This window comes from Oryzias latipes, chromosome 3, assembly GCF_053564925.1.
Source record: "Oryzias latipes strain Hd-rR chromosome 3, Olatipes_Hd-rR_3.1".
Classification (NCBI taxonomy): domain Eukaryota; kingdom Metazoa; phylum Chordata; class Actinopteri; order Beloniformes; family Adrianichthyidae; genus Oryzias; species Oryzias latipes.
Genome location: NC_136239.1, coordinates 6,991,491 through 7,006,900, shown reverse-complemented (window position 1 = coordinate 7,006,900; position 15,410 = coordinate 6,991,491). Strand labels below are relative to the sequence as shown.

Below are 15,410 nucleotides of genomic sequence, written 5' to 3'. Positions count from 1 at the left end.
ATATATATATATATAAATATGTATACATACATACATATACACATATATATATACACATATATATATATACACATATATATATATATACACATATATATATACACATATATATATATATACACATATATATATACACATATATATATATATACACATATATATATATATACACATATATATATATATACACATATATATATATATACACATATATATACACACATATATATATATATATACACATATATACACACACACACACACACACATATATATATATATATATATATATACATATATATATATATATATATATACATATATATATATATATATATATATATATATATATATATATATATATATATATATATATATATATATATATATATATATATATATATACACACATATATATATATACATACAAACATATGGATATATACATATACACGCATATGGATATATACATATACACGCATATGGATATATACATATACACGCATATGGATATATACATATACACGCATATGGATATATACATATACACGCATATGGATATATACATATACACGCATATGGATAAATACATATACACGCATATGGATATATACATATACACGCATATGGATATATACATATACACACATGGATATATACATACACACAAGTGTATATATACACATATATATATATATACATAAACACATATATATATATATACATAAACACATATATATATATAAATACAAATACATATATATATATATATATACATATATATATATATATATATATATATATATATATATATGTATGTATATATGTGTACTATAGAGGAACATGTGTGCAGAATATGGACTAGAAACCCCAAGGTCAAAATGGGAAACACCTTCGAAGGTGGTAGAGAATGAGGGAGCAAAGATCCTGTGGGACTTCCAGATCCAGACTGATAGGATGGTAATGGCAAACCAACCAGACATTGTAGTGGTGGATAAAAAACAGAGGAAAGCCGTAGTGGTGGATGTGGCAGTGCCAAGCAATGGGAACATCAGGAAGAAGGAACATGAGAAACTGGAGAAATACCAGGGACTCAGAGAAGAACTGGAGAAAGCATGGAAAGTGAAGGTGACAGTGGTGCCTGTCGTAATTGGAGCACTTGTGGCAGTAACCCCCAAGCTGGAGGAGTGGCTACAACAGATACCTGGGAAGACCTCAGACCTCCCAGTCCAGAAAAGCGCAGTGCTAGGAACAGCTAAGATACTGCGCAGGACCCTCAAGCTCCCAGGCCTCTGGTAGAAGACCCCAGCTTGGAGGAGAAACCACCCGCGGAGGGTGAGAGGGGCGTTTCTTATATATATACACACACATTATTATTACGTTATATACCGTACCGGGAGAGTCTCTGAATGATCTCATGAACCCAGACATGGAGACGTGATTGATGATGGTTTTGTAGAGCTCCTGTCTTCCGTGTATTGTAAATGTGATAAACATAGACACCTAGACACATAGACACCGCTCCATGTCTCCATAAGGCTAAAAACATTAGCTCCTCCCACACGCATCGATTGGGTCAAGCTTATGAACACATTCTTGGACAGGGGTCCAGCGGCGAATTTGCAGCGAGTCCAAATAAAGACAGCAGATGCAAATTAGTGCAGGTCTTGGTTGTTTGGTCAGAGTTAGCGCGAGTGTGTAGAAAACGGCTTACTCAGAGTAATGTGAAAAGGGACCTGGGAAGAAAACCTGGTTTTAGTTTTCAAACTTCAACATGAAGAAAAAGTGCAGCTATTTCTGACAACAGCAAACAGAAAAACTCTTTGTTCTTAACTCATTTTTATTTCAGTTTCACTGGTTGATACATTAAAGACAGTGTGGAAGACATTTTTTGAATCTTGAACTGAAAAAGCATTACAGCCAAGATCTGCATAGGAAGCAACAGCTACCCCTGAGATTCTTTAGTGCAACAGGCTTTAAAGCCATGAAGACCGCCCTTAAGGCCAGTCACCCCCACCTCCCCTTCACTGAGCAGACAGAGCAAATGGAATAAAAAAAACAACAATTGTTGTTCGAACTATAATCTCAAGGCTTTTCCTTCTTTAAAAAATGTAATCAATGACAAACACTTTCAAGCTTTGGTAAAAGGTCTTCCTATTACACCCCCCCCAAAAAGAAAAGAAAGACGAAATGACGACAGGGTTGTAAGTCATTTGAACGTAAACTCAACTCATCAGATGATTGGACAAGTGCAGAAAGGGTAAGCCCCGCCCCTCTGCACAGGAACATATTGTGTGTAGAACAGGCTGAGGCCTCAGCGCTTGGTACTGGCTCTGAGAAACCGCTGGGACTTCTGCCTCACCATGCGCTGCTGCAGCTGGTCCACCTGAGCGTCACATATGGCTGCAACCAGCTTCTGTTGATGGAAATAGTAAACAAACCGCACAATTCATGTCTCCCGTGTGTCACAAACACACAAGTACAAATCTACTTCCTGCACAAACAGTCAGAATATGACTCCTGACTGATCTTGACGTCTGTCCATCTGCTAACAGCTGCAGGTCACTTTGACAGAATTAGGCTCCGTTAAAACTCAAAGTCCAAAGCAGATTGAGGGGATCCTCTACAATCACACTCTCTACGCAGAGTCTTTCCCAGCGTAGCCACATAAGTACAATTAACCTATAAAATACTGGACCAGATCAATTATTTCTGAAACTACCTAAACGTTTTCAATATTTACTGTTCTATTATTATTATTATTATTGCATTGAAGCTGTCATGGTCCAGGTTAACAATGACCGACGCTGGTGCTGTAGATTCATGATCTGTATTGATCGACAGCACCCCTCACCCCCCACCCTGCAATCTCACGTGCATTTTTGTGATAATTTTGGCAGAAAAAGCAGGAAGTTGCGGCTGTTTTTTTCTAAGAGATGAAATAAAAGTTAAATTAGAAAATTTAGAAACTGTTTGTTTGTTGTGGTTTCAAGACGTTTCACAAGGACGACTCATTGTGCGCTGGGACACTGGCCCTTTAAGCCAATGCATCATGGGAGATGTAGTGTGAAAACTGCCGAAAAAGGGCAGAAAGACTAGCGTCTCTGAGCTTCATTGTTTTGTTCACTTGTTCCACAGTCTGATACCAGATTCTGTATAAAGCTACACCGCTAAAGACGAGCTTTAGCTGGTATTTTTGTTGGAACTGAGTGACTTTATCAGCAGAATTAACAATAAGGAAGTGAAGACTTTAACCCCTTCTGATTGGTCAGACTGATGACATGTGAGTAAGCCTTCAAAAATTATTGGCGGAGACAGTTAAAGGGGCGGGACTTTCCACAAACTGTTATAGCTGCAGGTAAATCGCGGTACCGGCATTCTTATCAAAATTTCTTTAATAGAATTAAATAAACACAAAGAAAAAGTAATTTTAAGATCTTTTATATTCCTAACTTCTAAGTGTTTTATCAGGGTTTGTTTGGATGAACAAAGAGCTGATATCCTGGAGATGGAAAATGTTTTTAGATCAGTTAATGATTAATGAGGGAAATTTCCCACGGCACACTTGACCATCTCCCGCGGCACAGGCACACTGGTTGAAAAACACTGCTGTAGACCTTAAAGGATGGAAATGAAACAGCTACTGGTGAAAGAAAAAAGGAGGAAACAGAAAGAGAAAAGGAAATACAGGAGTGAAGGACTCAGAATTAGAACTTTGAAAGTAGGAGGATGTTGAGGAATGTAGAAGTCTTCTGGTTCCATGTTTAAGAAGAAAGGAGATGTGCAGAGAACCTAGAGAGGGATAAAACTGCTGAGTCACAATGAATTATGGGAAAAAGGAGTGGAAGCCAGACTGAATTGCACTGTGTCTGCAGATTTAGAGAAAGTCTGACAGGATACAGAGAGGAACTGTAGTTTGGAGGAAGAAATCAAGAGTGGCAGAGAAGAACATGGTGAGATGTTCTGTAGGTGAAGCAGAGAAGTGGAAGGTGGAGGTGGGAATGCACCAAGGATCAGCTGTGAGCTCCTTGTTTCTGTAGTGATGGACAGACTGACAGGTGAGTTTAGTCAGAAATCTCTGTGGATCATGCTGTTTGCAGATGACACTGTGATCTATAGTGAGAACAGGGAGCAGGTGGAGGAACATCTAGAGAGGTTGGGGTTTTCATTCATTCATCAAAAAAAAAGATTAAAAACAATCGGCCCTGACTCCAGTAAAAAACTGGTTTTCAGCAGGTTCTTGCACTGCAGAACAATTAACTCAAGAACAAGAACAACAGAACAAGGGTTAGGTTTGCTTTGGAAAGGAGAGGAATGAGATGTGATGTGAATGAGAGGAACTCCAGAGGAATGGTGAGGTTACAGGGAGCAGAGGTGGAGAAGGTGGAGGACTTTAAGTTCTTAAGGTCAGCAGTCCAGAAGAACAGATAACGGGAAAGAGGTGAAGAGGCATCTGCAAGTAGGTTAGAACAGGTGGAAGAAGGCTTCAAGGTGGGATGTGTGACCCAATAGTGTCAAAGAATGACAGGAAAGGTGAAGAGCAGCCATGCTGTTAGTTTGGATACTCTGATGCAGAGACAGGAGCCAAAGCTGGAGGTAACAGAGATGAAGATGTTGAGGTTCTCTTTGAGAGAGACCAGGACGTATCAGGATTGAATGAGGAAAAGTTCATGGTAGATGTTCTGGAGATCAATGCAGGGAAGCAGAGATGTTTGGACATGTAAGAGGAGGAACCGTGGTGATGTTGATGAAAGGATGCTGAGGTTAGAGCTACCAGGAAAGAGGAAGACCAAAGAGGAGCTTCATGGATGGAGGAGATGAGGGTGGATGGTGTGAGTGAGGAGGATACAGAGGACAGGAATATATGGAGGTGGATGACATGCGGTAGCGCAGCCGCAGAAAGACAACGAAGAATTTCTATATGAAAAAAGTTAGCTTGGTGAAAGCCAAAGGTGAAAGCCTCGCCACCTGGTGTGGACTAACACTCTACCTGTGCAACGTTTGAATCTTTAAGATGCAGAGTCTTCACACACTCCTGATCTTCCTTCTTCGAAAGTTTCAACTTGGACTGTTCCTGAAAACACGAGACAATGGAAACAATGAGAACAACCGGTAAGGACATGATAGCACATCATCACACTAGAAAGAAAAACGCACACACGCCCCCTTCTGTTTAACTCTCTGCAAAGAAAGTTCTTACAGGCATACCTGCAGACAGGACAAGACGGACGGACAGACACAGAGAGAAACAGACACAACCTTGTAGTAAATCTTCAGCTCTGATCCGGTGACAGCAGGAGGACGATAGAAGTTCTCAAATAAATATTCCCACTCTTTCAGGAACTGCCTCATGAAGTCGCTCTCCTTCACACACAGAACTCTCCTACACAGAAACGGCAAGAAGACACCAACGGTGAGCATCTGCACACACTGGGCGGCGTGCTGCTGCGGGTTCGAGCGGACCTGTTGGTGACGATGATGTTGGTTTTGGAGTGTCCCGGATACAGACAGTGTTCTCGGAACAACTCTCCGTCCAACAGCGTGATCTGTGAGCGCTGAAAGACATGAACACACTCCCACCCGTCAGAACCTTCAGAGACCGTCCCAGCCCCACTTGGAGGTGGATCACTTCTGTTTTGTTTTGCAGGACTTCAGTTGTTTTTCCATCTTTTTGCTTTGTCACAGTCTCAATAGGATCTACAGCAGCTGACTAAGACCTGATGTTTTGAAACACTTTGGCAGATGTGTTAGTTATGCAGATGAAGGTGGCCGGACCAAACCAAGTCAGGCGTAGAAGACAGGTTTGTCTGACAGCAGAACTTATTACATCTTAGTTCAATGACGTTCATAGTGTCTGTATTATTGCCTGATTTGTAGGTTGTTCTGTTATCGGACACGATTGTGTTTTTTTCACATACTTGACATGTTTTGACAGTAAAAAAGGCTGGAGCAGTGGTTGATGGGTAACCTGCACAGATCAGCAGATCTTTTGTTTTTGTTTTTTCCCGTGGATGCGTGACCCTGAAGTGGACTTGATGTCTGAACTGGGATGCCAGAACTTTGCCCGGTATTTTCCATAGACCTTTCATTATGTGACACCTGCACCGTTGCTCATGTTGAAGTAAAAACCTGACGGGGGTCTCTTCGGGTCGTGAACAAACATAACGGAGCGGCGCCAGCCAATGGCATCTTTTTGCAGACTGTGTAGGTCATTTACAGTCAGGGTGATGGTCGTCCCCCCTCAGCGACCCCCCCACCACCACCTGACTGCACAGGAAAACCCATTTCATAAGAAAACCCGATAAATCTGTTTATTGAACATTCAAGATAAAGGTCACACATTTGAGGAAGGAAACGACAGTCAGCTAACAGGTCGAAGTGCATATGTACCACATCACAGGTCTGTACAAAAATAATTGGTAAACCTACTGCAGACTCATCTCCCTTGGCTGCTTTAAATACATTAGCTATATATGATGAGAATTCCAAGCCCAGTTTTAGAAAAAACTTTCTTCACTGAAATATAAAAAAGACTTTGGCATGCATAGAAACCTAAGGTTTCAGGTGAAGCTGAAAAGATCCAATCTGCAGTTTTTTGTATGAAAGCTCAGAGGAAGAGGCTGCTTAAGCACATTCAGGGGGAGAGGTGGTCACCCGAGCAGGTCCAGTCCTCCTCATGCTGCATGAAACAGGAAGCGGGAAAAGACAGGAAGACAGGAAGAAAAGACAGGTAAGAAGGAGGGAACAGCAGCAGACACAGCCTGCAATCTGGCTGGCTGGCTCCTCCCACGGAAGTCAGAACCACGCCATGCACTCACTACAGAAAAGCAGTTGCCTCAGGAAAAACATGAATATGAAGCATTTTGACTGAGTTTGGCACAGCCAGACAACCTCTGCCAGATGAAGAGCGTCACTCATAACTCAAGAACTATAGGCGTGTGGGCTGCATGGATATATATTTGACAGTACCCATGAAAATGAGGCCAGAAGTGGGACAGGTACATGCTCTAATCACCCGAATGCTAAAATTAGCCTATTGTGAAGAAGAAGGTAAAGGGATAACCTTTGCTGAGTCTACCTATGGGTCCAACAACCTGCCAATCACAGAAACACACCCCTAACAAAGCATACATTTCAGCTTTAATTAAGTTAAAGCCGCTGACTCAGAGACTGTCCCCCCCCTTCCGAGTTATGAAAACGTTTTACAACATGAGGTTCTACAAACGCTTCTCTTCAACCTCAAAGCCATTGGGAGGCTCTTCCTCCAGAGGTCATTTATGGAGAAGCAACATTGGATATTTCCAAGTTGGCAACAAATACGGAGATGGAAGGTGGGAGAACACCTCTGGCCTGCTTCTGAGTCCAGTGGTGACTTTAAGACACTCCTCCCTTTGCACCTGATGAGGTACGACTTGGACGCAGCTGTCTGACCATGATGGCTTCCATGAAGCTCTTTTTGCCCCGTTCTTCAGCCGGACTGTGGTTACGTGATGGACTGTGCATGTCAGCATCAGTGGGTCCACTACGCCCACTGTCAGCTGTTCCCAATCAGAAAGCTCTGACACGACAGCCTGCTGGGTTCTGCACGATCTGTTAAATGTCATTCAGATATCAGAGCAACTTCCCTTTGATCTCGCTCTTCCATAAGAAAATCAATACTTTTTTTATTTCCAAGTTCATGTTGTCAATTGTCTAAAGGTTTGGGTTAATAATTCATGATTAAACAAAAGAAAAACAATAAGAAACAGGAAGTTTGCAGAGTTTTTCTTACATTTTAAAGTACTTCAATTCTTTTTTTTAAATTTAGTCATTTGGCATTGAGAACAAGAACCACACCCACTTGAAGTGACATCAACATGATAAAGTACTTAAAAGGCTATAGGCTCATACCTGGAAGAGGTCAAAACCCTGAGACTCTGTCAGGTCATACGGCCGGATGATGCCGTCCTCTTTGATCAGACGCGGCGGTCGAAGTTTGGTCACCTCCTCTGTTGCCTCGGCAGCTCTGTGATGACCACACACACGCACACAGAGTGAGGTTTCAGATGCAGATGGTTGTTGCTCACTTTCACCTGAAAACATTGTGACTGGCTGGATTTGGGTCACATGACTGAGTGGCAGCAGACAGCGTGTTCAGACCTGAACCCTGATGCATACCATGCTGCAGGCAGCCTCAGCCAGGTGGCAGTCTCACCTGAGGGGCCCTCTACAGTGAGAGCATGAAACGGCAACATTCAACAGGTTATCAGAACAGACTGAATGTCAGCTGACAAGAAGATCCGCCTCCATGAGAAGAGGAGGAGGAGGATGAAGGTTACTAGTAAATGCTGGGTGGTTGAGGATTTAAGGATGATGAGGTGACCAAACATTTTTTTTATTTCTAAAGAGATCATTTTCATCTAGACTGAGGGTCAGAGAAAACTTGAGTTCCTGTTCATGCATGTAACCACCAACCTAAATTACACACCGTGAAACAATTTTCATACATTTTAATTAGGATTTTTTTAAATTATTGTAATATGCTTCAAATGACAATCTGAGTATTGTGCAAATGATTCTGAACTTGCAGTTTCTAGCAAGGTTCTGGGAGAATCCAGGAAGCATCAAATGGCTTTGATCTTCTTTTGTTTCGTTTAATCAACAAAAAATGGATTTTTGTCAAACTCGGCCTGAAAAAAACCCACAGGATGATGAAGTCAGCCACTTCTGGGGAGATTGGATCCCAAAAAATGTAAAAGTCTTTGGATTTTAGTGTTGAATCCCACTCCATGGACCCATGTGATAGCAACAGTTAGGGTAAGATTACAGGAGGACCAAAAGGCCCAAACAGAGAAAGGAGTGATGCTCCTCTGCAGTCCGTTCTGACTGACTGAAGTCCATCATCCAGTGTGGCTTAATTTTTCAATCCTCGTGCAGGTCGGTCTATGAAATTATTGTTTGACAGTAAACCCGCTAAAGTTTAAGATCCACTGTTGTAGATGACATTTTAAAGCTTTTTGCCACCTGGTTCTGACAAATGCTGTTGTTGGAATATTCCAACGATGTTTTTCACAGATGATTCTTTGCCATTTTAAGATTTTTTGCAGATAACAAACCAAAACTTTTTTTCTAGAAAACATGTTGACCTTCAGTGTCAACGTGCTTTCCATCAATGATTCCATTTGTCAATGTTAACCAACATGAAAGGGTTTGGTTAAGTGAACAGGACCCCCCCCCCCAAAAAAAAACAAAACAAAACAAAAACAAACATACATAATGACAGATCAGGCAGCTTTGATCAGGGGTGTGACATGGCAGTAGGAGAGGGGCAACAGGCACCTTATAAGGATGAAAAACTTGACAAAAATGGAGATGTTGAGTGAATCTCATGGTTCTTGATGCAATGACTTACCGAGCATCAGCTGCGACAGTCAACATGCAAACCTGACATGTGGCACGTTAAAGCTGAGCTCCATCCTCAGTGCTTAGAAATCAGGACTCAGATGAGTCATGAAACTCAAATATGAAAAGTCCAGAAGCTTCTCAAATAAAGAACTGCTGTTTCTCTCTTTAACTGAACAAAGAAAACGTCAAAAGCCGGTACATTAGATGCATCTTGATATGATTGAATAAGAAGTTAAACATTTGTTATCCAGTATGTGTGAGGGGTAATGCCCGACGAGGTGTCCATCATCACAGAATTAATGGACAACGCGGAGGTATGGATCGTGCTCCACTTGGGTTGGATGAAGGTTTCCACACCCTGAAGGACATTATCCCGTTGATAGCATGGTCTCTTACAACAGGAATGGATATTCAATCAAATATTAGTACTTTGATCTTGTTTTTTTTTACATTTAAATCATTTTTCACAAGAAGTGAACTATTGTGGTGTAACACGTCATGGTAACAACTACAGATTACAACGTACTATTCTTTATTAACAAATAACAGTAACAACTAACTACTAACTAATGAACTAACTGTATAGGAGTTGTAGCATGAGTATGTGTGTCATCACGCTATGTGTGCAACAGGAAGGAGCATGAACAGCGCAAGAGTGAGTGAGAGCCTCCCTCTTGCGCTGCACGAGCTCTCCCCTCTCTCCCCTCCCTCCACCCCCCCCCCCCCGTTTCTTATACACGCGGTGTGTGGTTTCAGCACATACACATCCTCATTCTACATCACATGTTTCAATGTGGGCACATGCGGCTTATAGACAGGTGCGGCTTATGTATGTACAAAATGGTTTATCCTTTAAAAATGTAATGGGCGCAGCTTATAGTCAGGTGCGGTCTATTGTCCGGAAATTACGGTACTACTTTGATTGGGAATCCAACTGATAATGACCTGAGCCTGAACTACAGATCACTGCAGGACGAACCATGCCCGTGGAGGTGGAGCATGACCTAAGGGGAGGGGTTTTGGTAAAAACCATTGACAGTATGTGAGAACTGGACTGAACAGTCAGACTGAGCAACCCTTCCCCCCACATGATCCAAATAGGAAGTACTGGTTTCAAAAAGCTAAAATCCTATAGACTTCTATTGAGAAATAAACAGCTATTACTCAGTCATTATGTCCGTCAGATTAAGTATTTTTGCGTTGATACCTTTTATTAATGTGTCCTTGTTAATCATAATTTTTTTCATGATATTTTTTCCGTAGTGCATGTTTGATGGTTGCTTCCACACCCTGAAGGGCATTATCCTTACAACAGAAATAAGTATTAAATCAGATATACGATGCTTGAATCAAAGTTGGTGGCCTCCAGTTAAACATTCGAAGCGTTTGATTGACAGATTCTCACAAGCCTTCTTTCAGTGGTAGGGGTGTGGCCTTCTAACAGGCTTACTCCTGATTGGAGAGATTGGTTGTCATAGAAGTACAGTCGGACTACTCACAGCTTACTGAAGACGTCCGGTTCCAACTTAGCAACGCACAGTTTGTGGAAAAATGGCGACTGAATTGACTTCATTTGGTTGGAACTGGAAGCAAGACCTTTTCTATGGGTGACATCTCACGTGATTCATCCAGTAATATATTATAAAGTCAATGCTCAAATCACACAAGGGGAGTCCTGTAAACGTAGATCCAAAGAGCAGGGAAAGCAGAACATGCTCACAGCCCAAGTTTGTCTGTTTTTGCTTTTACATGTGAGCCAAAGACTGACGCCTGCAGACCAACGGCCCAACTGTCAGAAGCAGCCAGTTCAGACAGCTGCCCATTTTTAAGGAGGGAATCCCAGAAACAAGCTGTCATCTGAATGAGGATGAAAGGTATGAAGAAGTAAAGCCTTCATGTCTTAAAATAAGGAACCAACTTAGGAGGAAGTGCATAAAATGTCTACTGATGCACGTTTTTTACCGGTGTGACAGTCAGGAGGAGCTCAGTTTTAACATGATTCATGTAAAATACTCACAGCAAAAAACAAAGACAACCACCAACAAATGTTCCGGCAACAACAACACCAGACATAAAACAAAAGCAGAAAAAGTGGACATTAGTGAGTTGACAAGAAAAGGACAACAAAGAAAAGCACTATAGTTCTTTGGTCTTCGAACTACTGGAGAACAGGTGTGAGTAAAGGAATCACACTGAGAATGCCACAAAAACAAACCAAAGGCTAAAGCAAATACCTCTGGATGCCCTGGAAGGTGCTGCTGGCCATATCCACCAATCCACCTGTTGGGCGAGCAACGATCCCCACCAAACCCCGACCAATGCCCTTGAAAAATCCGGCTGCCCCCTCCTTCTTAGCTCCTGTAGAAAACCAAAAACCACTATTGGGTTAATGAATCTATGGACCCTGGATTATCTCGTTATACTTGTCTGGATTATCTGAATGAAAATGAGGTGTTGGTGTCTCTGGGATCCTTTATCTTAGAGTCTGCAGGAAGTGAGACATCTGTTCTATTAAAAACAACAAAAAAAGAGTAGTGTTGGAGGGTGGGGGTAGGGTTTCAGAGGGGTGTCTGATCAGAACTGTGTGTTTGAGGAGAACGTGAAGATCTTAAAGGCCTACGGAAGGTTTCCGTCAGAGGGATACCACACGGGTCCTACAGGGAGCCACTGAGTACAGGACATCTCTTTTGTTCTGACATTTGTGATCTGGAGAATACTGTGGATGACAGCACAGCTCATAATCAGAGCCCATCCCTCATGCTTCACATCCACAAAATATAAAGGATGTGGATCAAAGGTGTCTGGTTCTCAAGAATTGGGGTTCTCCTGGGATTAATTGTTCTAATTTGAAAAGCTAAAGTAAAGTAAAAGCTTGTAAGCAGATCTGTATTTCTTACATTTCACTGTTAAAAACATTCACTTCTCTGTCTTGTTCTGAATATCCTTATCTAATACTTGTTGGGGCTTTTTTTGTTTTTGTTGATGTTTACATGGACTGAGGTCTGTGCATTAACATTTGGTAGTGAATCGTTGGTTTGAGGTCCCCTTCCAACCAACCATCCAGATTTTGATCTTGTGTCTTTTGCAGAGAAAAATATTACTTTTATTTATCAACTAAACTGGATCAGAGGCAAGTGTGATTCCCTAATGGCGTTTAACGGACACCAACCTTCCACAGGCTTTGTGACGATGCCTGTCACCCCCCCGACCACACCCTGCACAGACAGAAAAGTGGTTAGAGGTTACATTGGGTCACATCTGATAAAAACACAGACAAATCCATTCCATCCCAACCTTCAGCAGCCCTTTCCCTCCTTTGGCCAGACTGTCTGAGAAGTCTTTGGGTTGTCGGTTCATCTCCTCTCTGCGTTTCTGTTGGAATTCTTTGTCCATAGTGATGGCTGCCAGGCCTTTACCCATTGAGCCTGTTATCTTGGAGACCATTCCTGCAGCGCCACCTAGGGGGCAGGTACACCATAAGAATGGACGCCTCTAATGGCACAGCAGTTTGTTTGCTCTGGCTCCTCACCAACAGTGTGACCCAACAAGCTGCGGACCCCAATTGCAAAACCTTCAGCAAACTCCTCCGGACCCTGAACAGCTCCCTGGCCGACACAAAATACTTTGTTATCCGCCTGTTCCTGTGAGAGCGGCTCTAAAGGTAGAGACAGGCGGGGACCGGCATCATCCCAAAGAAGCTGGTTACTGGCTGCCTTACCTGGAACGGCTCGTAGAAGAAAGCCTCCACTCCTTCAGACAGACCTCGAATCAGCCCGAATGGATTTCCCAGAACATCCAGACCCAGGACCAGAACATACATCTGCTTCAGGAACTGCAGCCACAACAAGATTTGAGCAGAAACACTATGAAGACTGAAGGATTTCTCAGTCACGACTGGAAAAGTCTAATTCAACACCAGCCCAGCAAGAGCAGACTAAGAGAAGTCGTGTCAGTCCTCTAACAGCAGATCACGTTTGTCTAGTTACATGGCTGTGAAACAAGCTGATGTTGGTCTGACACCAACACCCACAAGACAGCTTCATGTCCTTAAAGATACACTGTTAGCTCATTCTTTGTAATCACATCAAGGATCTATTCTTCTAAAGCCATATTTCCCACCACAGGCTCAAAAAAACTAAAAACCATTTTAGGATGATCACATTTAGGAAATGAAGTTGAAAAAGGGGCTGTGGGGCTGGTGAGGGCTGAAGTGTTACCTGTTCGCCATAGTGTCTAGCTGCCTCCTTCATCAGCTCCTCTCTGCGGTAGAACTGGTACTTCACCTCAAAGAAGGCCAGTCTGATGGAAACGAGACACGGTCATCTCCAGGACAACAGGGCGTCATGCTGCACCGCACAGGTCTACTATACAGTGAGCCTCACTTGAAGATGACGTCATCCACATCCGTCAATGTGGCGCCGATGCTCTTGAGCAGCAGGTTCAAAGACTGAAGAGCTGCAGTTTCCTGATCCATACTGTTGCTGCTGGAGTCCAGAGACAGGCTGAGGTGGAGCTGAACAACATGAAGCAGTCAGAACCAGAATCTCTGCATCCGTTTTTAACTGGACATCATTGAACAGTTCAGACACCATCCCCTGCAGAGGTCTTCAGCTGAAAACTCCTGCTCCTTAACAGAATCACATTTATCTTTATTGCATGTGTATGTGTGTGTATTTATTCACTTATGAGAAGCTACTGTTTTACAGATTACCGTATTTTACGCACCATAAGGCGCACTTACAAACCAGATTTTATTTTCTAAAAACGACAGTGCACCATATAATCTAGAGTGCCTTAAGTATGGATTCATTCTGGTTTTGTATACTGATGCCGGGGCGATTTGAGAGGAACATGGCGCTCTGTCAAAACACCCGTCTGATTTTTTTAATGAGTTGCAATCAAGGTTTTGTAAATACGGTAACACGGCAAACTGTTCTTTTTACGTGTTACTAACAAGGTTGGGAGTTAGCGTCGTCGTAGTAATATTGTTTTAGCGTTAAGAGTGTTTTTTTTGTTGTGTGGCAAACACATTTTGGGAGTTATAGGTATTGTGAATATGCTAACACGGGTAAGGTTTCTAACGTGTAGCGTGTCATAAACAAGTTCTAGAATTACTTTGAACACAGTTAATAAAGTTGAACTGAAGGACTCATCTCTGATTATCGTCTCGCGTAATGCACCTTATATTTGGGTGCGCCTTATATGTGACATAAGTTCAAAAATGGACCATTCATTGATGGCCTTACAATCTGGTGCACTCTATAGGAAAATACAACATTAAAGGTGAAATGTCAACAGCTCCTGGAACCAAAACCTGGGAACAAAACAAGGCAGACTGGATGTCAGTCAGACCCTGGTCCAGTCAGAGAGGGAGCAGGAGGAAGCCTCACAGAAGCTCCTGCAGCCAGAGGCCAGGAGACGGAGAGAAGCCCCTTCAACCCAGACTAAAACCATCCACAGCCAGACTGGAATAACTGAGACCTGCTGATGGGGAGGGGTGGCTCTTACTTTAATGGGTGAGATGTGGAAATACTCAAAGAAACTGAGGCCTGAAGTTTCAGACAGTGAGGCCTCCATGAGCTCAGCCTGCAGACCCTGCAGATCTGCCTCGATCAGCCCGCTCTGGAACACAAACATGGTCGTCACCTCTGAGTTTGTCACCAGAAAGGGGTGGCGTTTCAGCATCGTGCTTCACCTTTTGCCTTTCTGCTTGGGGGTCAACAGCTGGTGTGAAAAGAGCCAAGGTGGCTCCCAGGAAACCTTGATCCAGCTTCACTGCCATCTCCTGAACCAGAGCCATAAAATATCTGGAAAGGGGGCAGATAGGGTCAGAGTGTCACTGATGGAAAATTTTTTCTCAGAGAGGATCTTTACTCACTTGAACTGCATGACTTTGCTGTGCTGGTTGAACCTGGTGATGACTGAAACGTCAAAGAACGGCTTTGGCTCTGTGGACACAGACGCAGACTTAAAGATTCCCAGGAAACACAACTGGAAGTATCAAGATTCAAAGTTAAGTCTATGTA

The 15,410-nt window shown here is 42.6% G+C and overlaps 1 protein-coding gene across 8 annotated transcripts in view; it reads right to left on the bottom strand.

The window, feature by feature from the left end:
• Nucleotides 1-1,822: 1,822 nt before the first annotated feature.
• Nucleotides 1,823-15,410, bottom strand: part of vps13c (vacuolar protein sorting 13 homolog C) — a 78,856-nt gene continuing 65,268 nt past the window's right edge. For 4 of the 8 annotated variants that reach the window (XM_078944186.1, XM_078944188.1, XM_023952070.2 and 1 more), the window contains 15 exons: nt 15,263-15,332; nt 15,080-15,191; nt 14,893-15,006; nt 13,767-13,897; nt 13,602-13,683; nt 13,103-13,216; nt 12,914-12,989; nt 12,679-12,842; nt 12,554-12,599; nt 11,619-11,742; nt 7,891-8,005; nt 5,464-5,555; nt 5,260-5,383; nt 4,991-5,074; nt 1,823-2,416 (listed from right to left, as the gene is read on the bottom strand). In XM_078944186.1, the coding sequence (XP_078800312.1) occupies nt 2,315-2,416; nt 4,991-5,074; nt 5,260-5,383; nt 5,464-5,555; nt 7,891-8,005; nt 11,619-11,742; nt 12,554-12,599; nt 12,679-12,842; nt 12,914-12,989; nt 13,103-13,216; nt 13,602-13,683; nt 13,767-13,897; nt 14,893-15,006; nt 15,080-15,191; nt 15,263-15,332 (1,550 nt within the window). In that variant the 3' untranslated portion in view covers nt 1,823-2,314. Of the gene's footprint in view, nt 2,417-4,990; nt 5,075-5,259; nt 5,384-5,463; nt 5,556-6,297; nt 6,680-7,890; nt 8,006-11,618; nt 11,743-12,553; nt 12,600-12,678; nt 12,843-12,913; nt 12,990-13,102; nt 13,217-13,601; nt 13,684-13,766; nt 13,898-14,892; nt 15,007-15,079; nt 15,192-15,262; nt 15,333-15,410 lie in introns of those variants that run through there. The other 4 variants (XM_078944189.1, XM_023952097.2, XM_078944190.1 and 1 more) reach the window with 3 other exon arrangements.